General features: G+C 38.2%; 1 protein-coding gene across 7 annotated transcripts in view; it reads left to right on the forward strand.

Annotated features, from left to right (window-relative positions):
* The window catches only part of arap2 (ArfGAP with RhoGAP domain, ankyrin repeat and PH domain 2), a 304016-nt gene that overhangs the window by 139891 nt on the left and 146914 nt on the right, over positions 1–17211 (forward strand). For all 7 annotated transcript variants that reach the window (XM_043693442.1, XM_043693425.1, XM_043693434.1 and 4 more), the window contains exons 8-9: positions 10460–10580; positions 12489–12676. In XM_043693442.1, coding sequence (XP_043549377.1) covers positions 10460–10580; positions 12489–12676 — 309 coding nt within the window. The remainder of the gene's footprint in view (positions 1–10459; positions 10581–12488; positions 12677–17211) is intronic.

Genomic DNA, 17211 nt, shown 5'->3' on the forward strand with positions numbered 1-17211 from the left:
GCTCCTCGGATGCTGCCTGAACTGCTGTGCTCTTCCAGCACCACTAATCCACCTTCAACATATTGTCTAGCTATCACCATTGTTCACAGCTAACCCGAGAATGCAACTTTCTCGGGTTAGCTGTTAACAATGGTGATATCTGGACAATATGTTGAACATATTGTCTAGCTATCACCATTGTTAATAGCTAACCCGAGAAATGCAACTTTTAAAAAAAAGGGTTTTGTGATTTACACATGAAAGAAGTGAAACTATCACTGTATTCTAACAGATGAAAGGCTTAACAGACAATCAATTTTTCAATGTATAATTTCAGTTACATCACACTGCAAATTTTTGCTATAAATTCTGTGTTACGATCGAGCCCTCCACTATCACCTGATGAAGGAGCGTCGCTCCGAAAGCTAGTGTGCTTCCAATTAAACCTGTTGGACTATAACCTGGTGTTGTGTGATTTTTAACTTTGTAGACCTATTTATGACTGCTACCTCGAGATTTTATAACTACTCTCCTATGCCACGGCAAAGAAATTTAGCTCCTAATTTGCTGATTTTTTTTCCCAATCCTGCATAATGCAATTGAGTGGAAAATATATAGAGGAAGTTCCAAGTTTTAGAAATCCGTTAAAAACCTAAATGCATGTTGGAAAATGAGTAGTTACAAAGCCTCCTGGTTCTCCACATACAATAAGCTAAGTAGGAAAGGAGTGAAAAACTAAGTGTGGAGCTAGCTGCTTATTCCCTAGTGCATCCCTAGAATGAGATAATTGTGTTAATTCATAATTGATAATTGACTTGACCATCCTTGACCTATTGTTTCCTCTACTTTAAAAATAATTAATTTTACTTTGATGTGATCATTTTCCAGCCAGAGGGGAGGTTGGTCACCCATTGATGCTACCCGTTACAGAGCTTCTCCTGTGTACCTGACGACCGTTGTGCGCTGAACTTTTCTCGATTTGTTTGTGCTTTTTTTATCCTTGCTAAAGTCAGCTATATCTTAACTGTGGAGTAGACTCTAAGAGATTGGTGTGGGTCTTGTAATATAAGTCTTCCAGAAATGTTAGAATTTATGGCGCAGTTTTCATTTTGTAAATTGTTGCATGCTTCTGGCTTTGATAGCATCTGCTGTGGTTCAATTTCAGCTGATTAAATTTTCTGTTTCTCAATGACATTGGCACTGGATTTCAAAATACGTATCAGACATGGACCTTTTCTGTGAGGTGGGCACAAATGCTTGTTCCATCTGCTAGGCTACGGAAGAAACGTGTAACCAGTATCACGAGAGAGTAAATTGAGAATGATTAAATTTCCAATGTTAACATGCAGGCAAAAAAGATAAACAATTCCTTCTGTTAATGAGTATGGGTTTCTGATACACACCTGGAAGAAAGTTGAAGAAGAAATATTGAAATTCTTAAGAATCAATTTTATGGAATTGGGAGGAATTCGCTTTCTGGGAATCACATAGTAGAAATTGGTATTTTTGAACCCAGATTGACACTGAATGCTGTTAATAGAGGATATGTGTTTGTTTTACAATATGCACAAAATTGTTTTAGTTTTATAGTCCACTGGCGAATCGTTAGCATTGTTCTGTAGATTCATGAGGGAAGTAATGAGATTGCAGTGGTTACATAAATGTAATCCCTGATGTAAAAGGATTCTGTTTCATTGCATCCTGTTAATTTTAAGATGCTGAGTTCTTTTTTATAAATTCTTTGCAAAGAAAGTGATATATAACAAAAAAAAATAACCATTTAAATCTGGATCACTTTGACTTTTAACAAAATATTGTTCAATATCTTCAATGTGGCTAGTATCCATTTCAAGTGAAAAGGTAAAATCACCATAGTCTTACCAGAGCATAGAGCTACTCTCACATTAGAGGGAGGTGACTGGTGGTGGTCTAACCTGAGGGTCAACCCTATCTTCAGGAAAGAGGAAGGGTCGAGAAGAAGACTCCTCCATGGTAACTTCAGCTGGTGTGGCAAGTTACACATATTTATAAAGGTGTAGGCAATAACATGTATCACAATTCAGTCACATATTACATACAGGTATTCTATTCAGCCTTTCTAAAATTAGGTAAACCAGGAAATTCTTCACTTAAAAATCAAAACTCTTGTTTGAAAATAGGAAAAACATAACCTGGAGATGGCATATCATACAAATTGATGGCCCGAAAACTTGCATTCTTTTAAAGAAAAACCAATTTTTAAAAAAAGCATTAAAAAAAAACAAAAGAACTGGGATAACGGAAATCAGAAACAAAAACATAAATTGCTCAGAAAAACTCAGTAGGTCTGGCAGCATCTGTGGAGAGAAATCAGTTAATATTTCGGGTCTTGTGATCCTTCTTCAGAAGCTGCCAGACGTGCTGAATTTTACCAGCAATTTCTGTTTTTTTTTTTGTTTTTTTCAAAAAGCATTGCTTAGTTTCCTTAACCTGTGTCAGATGTTGATGGAGAATGTGTTTAAACAGCTTGGGAAGAGACCTTGTTGTATATAATTTATGTTCCTTCACACAGATTTGGTCTTGAATAGTGATGCAATTAAAGTATCCATTTTTGTCAGTCATTTCTTGCCAATTTAAAATTTTTTTTTTGCAATACCTCTTTGCAAGAGCGAGTCAAGTTCATTATAATCCTTAAAAGCAATGTGTGGAAATACAAAAATATACCAGTCCTCCAAAAACCATTTCAGGTAATCTGATTCAACCTACAGTTGAAAAGGAAAATACACAGTCCATTTTGTGTGTTCCTTATTTGAGTTTCTCACCAAATGGCTGGTGACAAAAGTGTTGATTACCTTCCCTGGATTTCCGTTCCAAACATTCATCACTGCCAGCCTTCTTTGAAATGCACAATACCAATGACTGAACACATCGGAGGCCTTCTATCTATGATGTTGGATCGTGATCTGTAGGCAACCAACCAGGTTGAGTGCTGTGGCATGTTAAACATTGATTGAATTGTGTAAATGCGGTTCCTATGTTTTTGTTGTCATTTGCTTTTTACAACCAGTTCCCGGGAGACCTTCCCAGGTTAGTGCAGTTTACTTCAAATTGTCAAGCTCCTGAGTGAGTGAGGGATGAACAGGCATCACCGTCCTCTCTGTTGGTCACAATGAGTTTAGTTTACAAAGAATTCCTTGTGCATAGACCAAATGAACTTGTGTTTCAAAAGGAGTTAATTTAGCCAGCCTTTCTTGAGTTAACCAAAAGAGTGAAGATTAAATGAAAGAACATTGGGGTCTTTACTATAGTTGTTACTGGTATGTTGATGTTGGTAGTTGAACTGTCGACTTTAGGACCCTTATTTTTGCAGGTCTTTTTCCTTTCCATACCCGTGTTGCAAGAGTATTTAATGACTGGTGTGAGTTTAGAGTCAATGTGGTTCACTCCTAACTGCCTTCTGGATAATTAGGGATGGGCAATTAATGCAGATGATGCCCTGAATGAATTCAAAAGAATCTCAAAAGCTATGACTTTCCCAACATACTAGTCCACACATTGGAATGTCAGGTCACAAATACATGTAAACCAGCATGGAAGCACATTTTTATTCCCAGTTTGTGTTTATTGTCAGGGAAGACACAAGTATGTCTCAAGCACAGACAGCTACCATTATTTTTCCTGTCATGTTCATGGACTGAGGTACTCACAGGGAATTACAGGTCAGTTTGTAGTGCATTTCTCTTTTTTTTGAAGTTGTTTTTGACATCTGTAGGTATGACAGTCCAGAGTTCCTCTCCAGATCGCCACTGGATCTACAGTTGCAGCTGTTTTGGCTGTATCAGTCCTCTGTTTTTCTTTAAAAAAACAAACTCATGTATGCAACATCCTTGAGTGCTGTATGGCCACGACATGGTGTGCCTCAGTGCATGGCTTCTGTGAGGTAGCCATGGTTGACAACACGTGACAGTGGCATTCAGTAAGTATGCTTCATCGTGTTGTTGAATGGCTTTGCTCATTGTATAAGGATTTAAAGAATCACACAGCACATGGGAAAGTCATTGAGCCCATCCGACTCGTGCTGGCTCTTGGTTGGAATTATCCAACGCAGCCCACTAGTTCCCTCTTTTCCTATTTTTGTGTATTTTTTTCCTTTGCAATTATTTGTCCAATTCTTGTATTGAATGCTGCTATTGAATCTGCTTCCATTGACTTGTTTGGCAACATCTTCAAAGCAGAACTTGCTGTGATTTTTCTCTTTTCAAAAGGACATTTCCTCATGTCCTTTTGCTAATAGTCTTAAACCTGTATTAATTAAACCATATGTCACTGGAAATGGGTTCTGTTTAATTACTCTCTCAAAATCACAAAATGTTCTAACGATGTCTGTTAAGTGTCACATTATCTTTCTCTTTTAAGAAATGCAACCCCAATTTTTTCATTCTGTCTACATAACTGAAATCCAACATTATCCAGTTTAAGACTATTAGCAAAAGGACATGAGGAAATGTCCTTTTGAAAAGAGAAAAATCACAGCAAGTTCTGCTTTGAAGATGTTGCCAAACAAGTCAATGGAAGCAGATTCATTAAGGCATTGTCTTAAATCTCCACAATATCCTCACCAAGGCCTTAACATCCTTCCAAAAGCATGATGCCATTGATCAGACAAAATTCTCCAGCTGAGGCCTAACCAGTGTTTCTTTAGGTTTTATTAGCAATACCTTCCTTGCTTATGTTCTCCTCCCTGTATTGCCTCGAAGACAAGTAGATCCTTGCAAACATATGGAGAACAACACTGTACAATAGCACTCCAGTGTGGTTACAATACCCATACAATTATAGCAAGGATCTTTTATTCTCATACTCCAGTGTCCTTACAATAAAGGCTAACGTGCCTTTGCTGTAGCTGTTTGCTGACTTTGTGTCCCTTGTTTTATGATTTTGTTTCAAACTGAACTTTTTAGCAGCATTTAAAATTGCTTTACTGCAGGGGCCTAGTAAGGCTGCCTTTGGGTTGCTGGGCAAGAAACAACACACGAGGCAAAAAGTGAACCGAAGAAGCTAGGAGCAGAGGAAGGATGAATGTATTGTTAACGAACCTGTATGAAGTAGGTGATTCTTTCATATGGTCACCATTACTGAGACAAATTTATTTTTATTTCCGGATTTATGAATTGAATTTGAATTCCAGCAGTTGGTGAGCTGGGATTTGAATCTGCTTCCCAGACCATTAAGCAGGGCTCTGGATTGTATTAACCTCACACCACTAGCTCATTTCCTCCATTTTCCAGCCATTGTCATTAATTTGGACAGTATCTCTGATGTCTTCCACCAGGATGCATGTCCCTTTCCAATGTAGTGGCTGTGTTTAGTGTCAGAAGATGGAATTTCCACCCTCCTTCATCTCCCCACATTCAATAATGCCTGATTTACTTTTAATAAACCTTTGCTACAACATGTAGCTTTGTTCTGTGTAAACAGGTGCATGCACCAGCTTCATTATTACCATCTAGTTTCTAGCTCATTGGGTCTCTCCCTACAATTCATTTCAACCTTTGAACTGTATCTCAGGTCTCCTTGATGTCTTGGGGGATATCTTTCTGTGTTTCCCAATTGCTGTCAGTCGCAGACTAAGACTCATCTCCATATTGATTGTGACTTCTCACGACTGAAGACCCAGTTTTCACCAGGCAGTTTTCTCAGATTCCCCTGTTTTTAAGATGTCAATATAATTCCTCATGAAAAAGATTGCAGCACTTCTGTAGTTTTGCCAGTAGATGTCTCCAAATACCACAAAATAAGCTTTTTGAGCAGATTGCTTTATGTTAAATTTCAATAAATGAGAAGACATTTGTGAAGCATTTCCACATTGTTCCTTCAGGTTAAATTTTCTTTATTGTTCACATTGATAATTCTAGGTGCATTCAGTAGGCTTTAAAAGCAAGTTTAATGAAATGTTCTTTTAATTTTGTTTTCTAAGTTCTCTTTTTAAGCCTTGGAACATCTGTCAAAAAATAAGCAGTTGATTGTCACTTGGGCATTTTAGAGGGTCAATTAATGAATTATTGGAGAAGTGGTGAGATGGGAAGGATTACTTCTTCACCTGGATAAATGTATCTTCCTAGGGGGTTAACCAAATACGATATCTGGCGACTATGGAGATGTTCTCAAGCTGCTGTTTTTAGTGCTCGGATGATGACCTTATTAGAATGGCTAATCGAAAGAAAGGAGCAAATTAAAGAAACTAGATTGAATTTGTTTTTGTTAAAAATTTGCTGGATACATATGATGCAGAAGTAAATAATTGACATATGTTGGCAAAAGCAGAAACCAAAAAATGCTATTGCATATTGGTGTTCATGTGTGTAAATACATGGACAGACAATGGTTTACTCTGTTCTGGAAATAGCTAGATATCTTGTCATGATCTCAGACTGTTTTTAAAAAAACAAGTCATAGCTTTTCACTGGCTTTATACCTGTGATTTACAACAGCACCAGGATCGGTCTGTTTACTGATGTCATTCACTGAAGAACGCATCCAACTCCGCCCCCCCCCCCTTTACTGAATCATTCAGTATAAAGTAAGCAATAATTCAAGACTTCCAAATTAGAATTGAAAGAAATTGGATGGCTTTTGTGTTTTCTGTCATTTCAAGTCAAAATTAAATCTAAATCCATGTTGCAGTTTGTTAACCTTGGTGAAGTTTTGTTTTTAATCTTGCCGGTGCTGAATTCTTGCTTCCTGAGATTACCTCGGGAGCCTTGCTAGTTATTGGTTTGCTTGCAATTAGATAATGCATGGAAACATTGAGATGCAAACTCAAGCATGCTATTATATAAAGAATCAAGTTGCCATCAGTGTATGTAACATTGTTTATATTTGCTGCATTGCAGCCCTCTCAAAGTAGGTTTGCTCAATGAAAATGCAGTGTTGAAGGTTGACATAAATGTTTTTTTTGAACAATGATGCTTTGTGAGACTAACAGCAGTGATACTTATATTGAAGATGAAGTTGGTTACCTATCAATAACAATAATGCAAATTCAAAATATATTTAAAGAATTTTGCCTCAAGATGATCAAAGGTGATGAAAGGGACTACAGTGTATAATTGCAAGGATTTATTTTCCTTTAGATGCACAGCAACTGTAAAGCGAGGTTGCAATTTAAATTAAAGACCTTCTTTTGAATCCCTGTTGGCTGAGTTGTGAGAGATGTTAATTGTCTCTTTCTTCAGATGTAAACTGACCTCCATTTACAACAGCTTTAAAAAGATATTTTAACGTTTGCATATTTTTTGTGTGTTTTGTCTCGACCAGTTAATGATATAGCTTACAAAGCAAATAATGTTTTTCTCTGCTAAAATAATGCAGCTATTTTCTCAATAGAACTGTGCTCGTATTGCTTTATTGGATGGAGTGGAATGGAAAGTGACATGCTGAGAGTTTCTACAGCTTTGGGCACAGATTCCAGCACAATTAGCTGGAAAAGATTGTGAAAGACTTTTTAATAAAAATTGTAAATACACAAAACCAATTGCATTTGCCTTTACTATGATGCTTCACGCTTTTGTAAAGTGTGGCACAGAAACACTGAGAAGCAAGCTTTTTCATTAGCTTCTTAATAAGGTAAATATTTTGATATTGAGTACAAGACTTAAGGTTTAAGATTTTTAGATTTAAACCAAACTAAATGGTTTAGTATAATGTTTAAGTCATTTTTGGTCATTTTAAATCTGGTTACTCATTGTCCTTCTTAAAGCAAAATGATTATTATTACTGACAAATCCTCTTTTTGTCTTGTATTAATAAAACTGGACAAACTTAAATACTCTTGAGTGGAAGTGTTTGAAAAAACAAAATTATTATATTCCATTATGTTGCCCATTTACTCTAGTTTATTGAAGATTTTATGTCTTGTGAACCTAAAATTGGTTTACTAGAAACTTGAACTGTACCATAACTTCAAATCTGAGTACAGTTTCCTGATTGCATTGAAGTGCAGATACAAGGTATTGTAACTTCAAGAATAAAATAATTGAAGTAATAAATGTAAGCTTAGAGTCCAACTATTACTGAATATTTGCACATCAGTTTGCCTGCTGTAGAGCTAAAACAGGCATTGTAACTATAGTTCGATGAAGGAATTACTTTGATTGTATCTTGAGAAATGCATGAAGTCCTGACTCTTGAGTGAGCTTACGTGGATAGCATTGTTAAAGTGGGTCAGTGATAAGAGATTAATCGAAAAGAAAAACAAGAAAACAAATCGAGATATTACTTCTGTCAAGGAAAATCTGAGTATATCCCTATAGAAGTCACACAGCATCAATTAGGATTTATCTAAGTTTTTTTAAAAAAAATTCAGAACAGGATAAAATAACCCATGACTGCCATTATGAAACTACATTTTCCTAACTTAAGACATTGACACATAATGAAACTTCTAAACTTGCACTCCGCATTAAAGTATTTCTGATTTCTATTTCATTCATTCAAGAATTATGGATATCACTGCCTGGGCTAATATTTCTTGCTCTGGAATGGCTTGCTAAGCTATTTCAGAGGGCCTTTAAAAGTCAACCACTTTACTGAAATGTGTGTCTGGAGTCACATGTTGGCCAGGCTGGATAATGATGATAGATTTCCTTCCCTGAAGTGCATTAGTAAACCAGATAGGTTTTTGCGACAATCAGCAATGGTTACATAGTTGCCATTAGGCTAGCTTTCAATTTCAATTTTGTTTTACTACATTTAAACTTCACCGTCAGTCATGTTGGGATTCAAAACCTTTTCCCCAGAGTACTATCTGGGGGTTTGGTCTAGTAATGTTACCTCTATGCTACTGCATTCCAGCAAATTATGTTAATCTACAATATATTTTACTATACTTTTAGTTACGTTTCCTAGATTGTTCTTGCAATAACCCTGGCGTTTCAGATGTATCAGTCACGTGCCGTATGATGTTGTATACTTTCAGTTCGCTGTTGGCCTAATGATAGTTTATACAGAAGAAAACCACTATGGTTATCATTCATGTACCATTGTAGTTTTGACTGCTACTAACTCTAATATACTTTCATTTTGTATGCCTCTAATTCTTTCTTCTTTGCACCATCCCATAACTGAGAAATTTATAAACCAATGATTACAAGTTTTTCTAACCAAAAATAAAAGCCAGGATTGAAAAGTGAAAATTAAAAAAAATCTCAGGAACAATGGTTTTTAAAATAAATAGTTGGTATTTATAAAGAACGCCTTGTTGGTAAAATGTAATACATTGATTGAGCTGAAAAGCTTCGTTGTTGAAAATTGTAGTTAATATCACCAGACTTTCTTCTCAGCTTATAGATACACATACGTTTCCTAAATGAGTAACTCTGAGAAGAAAGATGTCACAAATTTTGTCATGTTCCTATGTTCGTGTTCAGCAAGATGCCCATCCAAATGAGTAAAAGTAAAGCTTATTAAGTTATAAAATATCACTGTTTCATTTCCTGGCTTTCTTAGATGGTCTTAGCCTCTTATAATTCTGATAATCTATAAAGCTGTTTTGATTACTGCCATTGCAGGTAGAATATCTAGCTATTTTCAAGTAGACCTGCAACATTAGTTGAAAGGTTTTCTTGCATGTGAGAGTTGATGACAAGCTTTTGAGATCAAGCATAAACAATGTGAAACTTTGACAATGTTCCAACTTTCCTGGGAAATTAGTCTAACAGTGTAGTTGTAAACTTAATATCAATGTTGTAATTACCATGTTATTGTAAGCATTTGCATCATAAATCACACATTGTTCAAAACTGATCATCTTAAAAACTCTTTAATATTACAACATGATTAATTGAGAACTCAACAATGAATATTACAAATCAATTTGGCAAGGAAAAACTCTTTAGAAATTTTGTGATTGATGCGATGGAGGGGAGGTGGGTGAAAATATTTCCCATCTGAAATCAGTGATTGCTTATCACACCTCCTTTATTGGGATAGAAATATAATTATATTGTAGATCATCAAGTAGGATGATACAGGCGTACTTTCATAAATTATAATTGGATGAAACAAGACATCTAATCAGTATGAGTTCTTTATAAAATAGACTTTAAATCCAGTTGGAAAATAATAGGCATAATTGAGTTTTAAATAAAATGAAAGAAACATTTTTCTAAATCAGATATTGAAATATAAACCAAAAACAAAAAGATTCAGAATTCTCCCAGATTGAAATGAGCTATAATGAATTCTAAAGTTTGACCTGTAGCTTTTTACTTTAAGAAAATGCTTGGTATTCACTTTATTAACACTTTGATTTGGTATTGGTTTCAATAGACCAGTAGAGTATCCCAGGTGCTCCATTGAAGAGGTCAAATCTATATGATGAGAGTGTGCTGCCCAATGGATATTGTTTAGTAACTTCAATCTCAGTTTATAAATGTTCACTGTAAGTTAGAAAAGGCATAAACTAATAGCTTTTTTTTTATCTTCCTGTTCCTCATCAAAGGAAATGTACTCAAAAGGAATCATCCCACTCTCTTCAATAATCAGAGTTCAAGAGTTAGGAGACAACAAGTTTGAGGTGGTTTCTTCCACCAGAACGTTTACTTTTAGGATCGAAAAAGAAGGTAAGAAAGCAACATACACGAGGATTGTGATTCAATCTATTATTGGAAATGATAGATCTGAAAATGTTCTCCTCTTTTGTGATTTATCTATCTCTTTACCACCTGTTAAGTGCCGATGGTTCAAAGTAGTAAGCCAATGCAGGTCCCTACAGCAACTACTTCACTCTCAATCGGAAACAACCCATCCATCAGTTGTCTTTATTTAATTTTGTCCTGTCCTCTATTTTATTCCTGAGTGAAACACTTGATGGTTTTTCCAAATGATCTGAGAGTCCCATGCAAGCACCATGTTAGCGTGTAAAGCAATCTCACTGCTTTTAAAAGTGTGATTCATTTTACTGATGCCTGTGAGGAATCTTGGATTTGTTGTAATTTCAAGTCCATCAAAATACCATGTATACGAAGAATAAAAAAAACTGGAAAACCTCAGCAGGTCGTGTCACATCTTTGGAGAGAAACAGAGTTATGTTTCACTTTGATGACCGTTCATGAAAACACTGCTCGTCAATTCCAATGGAAGGTCACTGACCTGAAACCTTTGCTCTGCTGCTGTCCACAGATGCAGTCTGACCTGTTGAGCTTTTTCCTGTTTCTCATTTCAGAGCAGTTACAGTTTTTTGCTCATGTATATTACATAGCGGTTTACAATATATTACATTTTGCAAATCAAAACTTTACTATGCAATTGGCAATGTCTGGTGGTGGAGGTTGCAGTTGAATTCTTAATCTTAGCCTCAGAATTGGGTACAGAATAGCCAAACATTCACGTCTTGACATCAGGACAGGCTGAAGTATTACATGGTACGAAGGTCACCTTGCTTGTTAAGTTGCCACATTGGCTGCATTTCCTGAATTATAATGTCGCAGTCTAACACAGAATTCCCTCGGTAGTACATCTTAAGCTCATGACCTTAATTGAGTAGCATGTTGCATAACAACACTTTTAATTACATCTTAGCTTTAACATTACATTTGACACTTATGCTCTGAGCTTATCTTCCACCATTTATTTACTTTGAAACAGAGGAAAGTGAGCTTGAGCAGATTTGTGATTTTATAATCTCTGTTTAAACTTTTTGCATTAGGTTGCTAACCACTCAAGCTTTTGTTTTGTTCGAAGTTTTACTTTGTTGTGTTGAACCATGAGGTGGAAAGATGGAATGAGGGAGGGGTGTTAACTGTTTTATTGGCAGAGCACAGATCAGATACTTCCTCTTGTATTAAATGGATACCATTAAAATTGATTCGCAATTATTTTGGAAAGCAATGTTGTTTTCTCCAGTAGATGGAGCTAGATTGTCAGCAAATGTGCATGGAACAATCAGAAGCTAAAATGATTGTACAGAGAGAGCTACATTCGAGGGTGGGGAGTGGGGGAAAAAAGATTGAATTCAGGTATTTGTCTTCCGAGCAAGTTTAACTGTGAATTGACTTAGTAGCACACTCTTGATTGTGTTGAGGGTGGGGCCAGGGTAATATAGGACTGATGGTGGAACACAGCAAGGTTTCATTTGTGATTCCAAATATCAATGCTTCATTAAGGACCCTAAATGAGGACTGGTACATTCAAAAGGCTCTATTAAAAGAGAGACACAAGATAAATTGTTATGATGTTTCACAGAGAAGATTGATTGATTGTAAACCTCTCCAAGCTGATTTAAACTGTACCCTAGTGACCCTGGCTAAAATGTTAACATACAAGTATTTCAAATGTAATAACCTTTGTAAAGAATTCCCAGTGTTAAAGTGGGAACTGAGCACTTGGTTTTTAACTCCTGTTGTCATCTCCACCTATTTTTATTTTAAGTACATAGTGTCTGATTGATAAATTCCAAAAAATAAAAACAAGGACTTTGGAATATTGTGATCGAATGAGACTGGTTGAATTCCTGTGATTTTCTTTGACAGGTGATAGAGAAGACTGGATGGACACACTTCTCACTGCACTAAGATCACAGTCTAACATATTTTCTCAATTGAATTCGCGATGTGCTGTTACAGCTGATAAATTTGGTTATCTCGAGCTGAGAGGCTACAAAGCTCGCATCTTTGTTGTACTGCGAGGCAGCATCATTTGGCTGTATAAGAGTGAGCAGGTATGTCTCAATATTTTGTCTATTCCACTTCTTTATAATTCACTACATCAGTCAACCCAGTTCATTCAGTGCATCCAAAATGGTTCACTTGACTTGAAAACAAAATGGTGTCAAATAGTTTTCTGCTCTGTATGATCTTGAGAAGATGGTACTCTGGATATCTGGACTCACTGTATCTGACAATTCTAAAAGCAATCAATCCAGGGAGGACATGCTTATACTTGAAGGTGCTTTCTCTCTGATGGTTGCTAAATGAAAATCTGGTTAAACTGCCTCTCTGGAATTTCTTGTGACAGAGAGAAAGAAAAACAGAAATCTTTGTGTTTCAAAATCAGACTCAGGAAACACAAAACATTAGTATGCAATTGCAACAAATACTTATAAGAAGGACAATTGAATTTTGGCATGGCTAGGGAATTGGGATTCTTGGGAATTATTGGTGAGGCTATATCTGGAGTTTTTTTCCCCTTTATTTGAGGAAGAATTTGCTGATATTGGAGGTTGTCCAAAAAAGATTGATTGATTGATTAGATTGAATCCTGAGCTCAAGGGGTGGACATTATCAAGAATGGGTAAACAGGTTAGGCTTTTATTCATTAGTTTTTTTAAAATATTGGAATATACATGATTCTGAGAGACTTGACAGGGTAATTGTTTTTACAATTGAGGGAATTCTCTCACTAGAGACCATATTAAACTTGTTTAAACATTGTGCTGTGAGGCAATCTTTACTCAGAGGTTAGTAAATATCAGGAATTCTGAATCCAAACTGTGTGAAGGCTAGATCTCTGGAAGTACTTAAAAAGGGAAGTAGATTTTTTAAAAATCTGGAGAGTTGAGCCTTGGGGCAAGTCGGCATGATTTTATTGAATAGTGGAATGGTGGAGCAGACTTGAGGGGCTAAAATGGCCTACTTCTGTTATGATTTCTTATGTTCCCATCACGTTAGATATGGTTGCTGTTAGTGCCACATGTCACTTAGTAACAGCACATAATTGCTGTGTAAATATGTGTAACCATCTAATCCTTGGACTAGTTTTTTGTGGTGAATGTTTAAGAGTTGACTTCTACAGAAGTAACCATTTTGAGGGGTTGTTAGAATTTCTTGCTTTAGATCCACATAGAGGAAAGATAAAAATACATCTTGAGAGGAATCCAGAAGGGATCGTCACTCTGACAACTAACAAGGCCAAAATTATAGGCTACCTTTCAACTGTTGATAGTGCCATCATTCGGACCATCACTTGTAGCTTCTCATGTTACTTTTTGTTCACTCTGAGGATGTGGGTGAGGCTGGCTAGGTCAGCATTTATTGCTCTCGGTGTCATTTCCTCTACACTGGGGAGACAGGATGCCAACTTGCAGAACGTTTCAGAGTTCATCTCTAGGACACATGCACTAAACAACCCCTCTGCCCTGTGGCCGAACACTTTAACTCCCCCTTTCACTCGACCAAGGACGTGCAAGTCCTGGACCTCCATCGCCAAACTCTAGCCACTTGACGCCTGGAGGAAGAACACCTCATCTTCTGCCTTGGGACCCAGCAACCACACAGGATCAATGTGGATTTCACCAATTTCTTCATTTCCCTAACCCCACCTTATTCCAGATCCAATATTCCAACTCAGTACCGCCCTTTTGAACTGTCCTACCTGTCCATCTTCCTTCCCACCTCCATCCACCTATCGCTACTACCCGACCCCAGCCTCACCCCCTCCCATTTATCTCTCAGTCCCCTTGGGCCACCCCCTCATTGCTGATGAAAAGCTTATGCTCGAAATGTCAACTGTCCTGCTCCATGGATGGTGTCTGACCTGCTGTGTTTTTCCAGCACCATACTTTTCAACTCTGATCTCCAGCATCTGCGATCCTCACTTTCTCCTCCATTTATTGGCCATCCTGAGTTCCTCTTGAGAAAGTGGTGGTGAGCTGCCTTCTGAAACTGCTGCAGTCTGTGTGCAGTAGGTAGACCAACAGGGGAGAGAGTGAATTCCAGGAGTTTGACCCAGTGACACTGCAAGAACAACAATGTATTTCCAAGTCAGGATGGTGAATGGTTCAGAGGAGAACTAGCAGGTGGTGTTGTGATGTTCCCCTGCAGTTACTGCCCTTGTCCTTCCAGAAGGAAGTGATCGGGGGATGGGAAGGTGTTGACACATGATCTTTGATGAATTTCTGCCATGCATCTTGTAGATGGGACATGCTACAGCTACTGAACAGTGTGTAAAGAGCTTGTCGATATGCTGCCAATCAAGCAGGCTGCTTTGTATTGGATGGTGCCAAACTCATGCACGGTGTTTTATCCTGACATGTGTCTCATATGTGACAGGCGAATATTAATTTGGCACCCAGCTTTGTGGGCAGGTTTCTGGAGGGATGTCCTGCTGAACAGAGTGATGTTGTGGTGGGACACCCTCTCCCTCTAGGACCACCACTAGAGACCACAACACCCAGACTGTGCCAACTTAATCTGAGCTTCCACCCATGTCAGTGCAGTCTCAGTTTAACAGTTTGCACATGAATATTGGGAACAAGTCCATGCCCTCCTTCACTCCAACAGCTTGGGTGTCACCACCACTTCTCTGTTGCCTCACACTCTATCTCTTCTCCTGGACCTGACTCTCACCAAGGCTCAGACACAGCCACTCACTCTATTGCATTCAACACCTTCTCCCCCACCCGCTGTTAGTCACCTCACGCCCCGACCCCATTAACCCTGAGTGCCCCCTGTGCTGCGAATGCAGTCGTTCTTACCTTTAGCAAAGGTGACAGCTGTGCCACCCATGTTCATCTCCCTGAATACCCGATTTCCTTTCATTCTAAGAGGAAAGCTCTCCACCACAACAGGACAGAAATGGTGGGCTTCCTGATATTTGGCTCTTTCCGCTTTCAGAGGAGAGGATCTTGACCCTAACTGCCCAAGTGCCTGACTGACCTTGTCCACATCCGTGAATGTTGTGGAAGGCTGCCCTTGACTAACTGTGCCAGGACCCCCATGACTTGAATGAGGACTGCTGACGATCATGACAAGCTTCCTGGCTTTGTAACTGTGCTCAACAGCAAGGTAACACTGAAGTGCTGTTAGCCTGGTATCTCTGGCAGAGAGGCAGAGTGCAAGAAAGGCAGCGCATGGATGCTGTAAAAGTCCTGGTAAGCTCAGATCAGAAGTGAGTACCAAGAAAATCCAAGATGGTCCAGTCCATGACCTCGGTGAATTTCCCTGAGCACCCAGTGTCCCTGTTGCCGGATTGCAATGATAGTTGCTATTGCACCCAACGATGCAGCACTAAAGTGCAGAAGCATCCTTTAAACAGCATTGCAGGTGTCCCTTGAGGGTTCTTCAATGCTGCCAATGATCAGACATCAGTGTTGGAGGATGTGGTGTGTGGGTAGTTGGTTTCCATGGCGAGTGCTCTGAGATGATTGTAACTGGCATCCAACATGGCAGAGGGCCTTTGTAGGAACCAGTGAGTGGAATGTTGGTACCTAGTTGCTTGCAGGATGGGAAGTTGCAAACTGATGAGGCAAGATGTGCAGTTAGTAAAATTGTTAATGACTCATAACCCACCCTTAATAGACAACTTCCTGCTGCCTAGTAAGAATCTTGCCTTGATACCTTGATCACACTTGTTGCGTGATTATCTTAGATTTCTTGCCATCATTTACAACACTCAGGCCCTGATAATATTCCGACCCTTGTAAAAATGTGTCTGCATTTCCTGAGATGCGATCTATCCTTTCACACTGGTATAGAAAGAGGGAAGTACTGCCTCCTTCTTGTCTTTCATCAAATTCTGAGTCAATGTAGTCTCTTTTCCAACTCTGTAGTGATATGATGGGCTATTTCCTGACTGTATGCCATATTTTCCTGTCCTGATTGGAAAGCAACTTAATCAGCCACCCTTGTCTGACATGTGAAACTCAAAACCACACAATATCAATGAGCCAAACAAAATTGACAGGAGGTAGAGAACTTTGAAACATAGTGTGGCACAACAGCTCTTCATATGAGTTCATGCAAAATTACAGAAAACCATGTAAATGTTTCAATTTCTTAAGCCAAAAATCATAGGTCAACTTCTACATGATCATGATTTTTACACAGGTATATATAGTAAATCTTGAAGTGCACAGAGTTCGGAACATAGACATTCATCTATTTCTTAACCAATTATGTTATATTTTGAACAGCACTGATGACCACTTCACTAGGACTGTTACCATAAATCACAGCATATAAATGATCATGGTTTTGTATGACCTCAATATATAAGTTGCTGAAAATGTGTTGCTGGAAAAGCACAGCAGGTCAGGCAGCATCCAAGGAACAGGAGAATCGACGTTTCAGGCATAAGCCCTTCTTCAGGAATGAGGAAAGTGTGTCCAGCAGGCTAAGATAAAAGGTAGGGAGGAGGGACTTGGGGGAGGGGCGTTGGAAATGCGATAGGTGGAAGGAGAAATCTGAGTTCTCCAGTTTCCTCATTTCCTCTCCCCCCACCTTGTCTCAGTCAAATCCCTCGAACTCAGCACCGCCT

This window comes from Chiloscyllium plagiosum, chromosome 1, assembly GCF_004010195.1.
Source record: "Chiloscyllium plagiosum isolate BGI_BamShark_2017 chromosome 1, ASM401019v2, whole genome shotgun sequence".
Lineage (NCBI taxonomy): Eukaryota > Metazoa > Chordata > Chondrichthyes > Orectolobiformes > Hemiscylliidae > Chiloscyllium > Chiloscyllium plagiosum.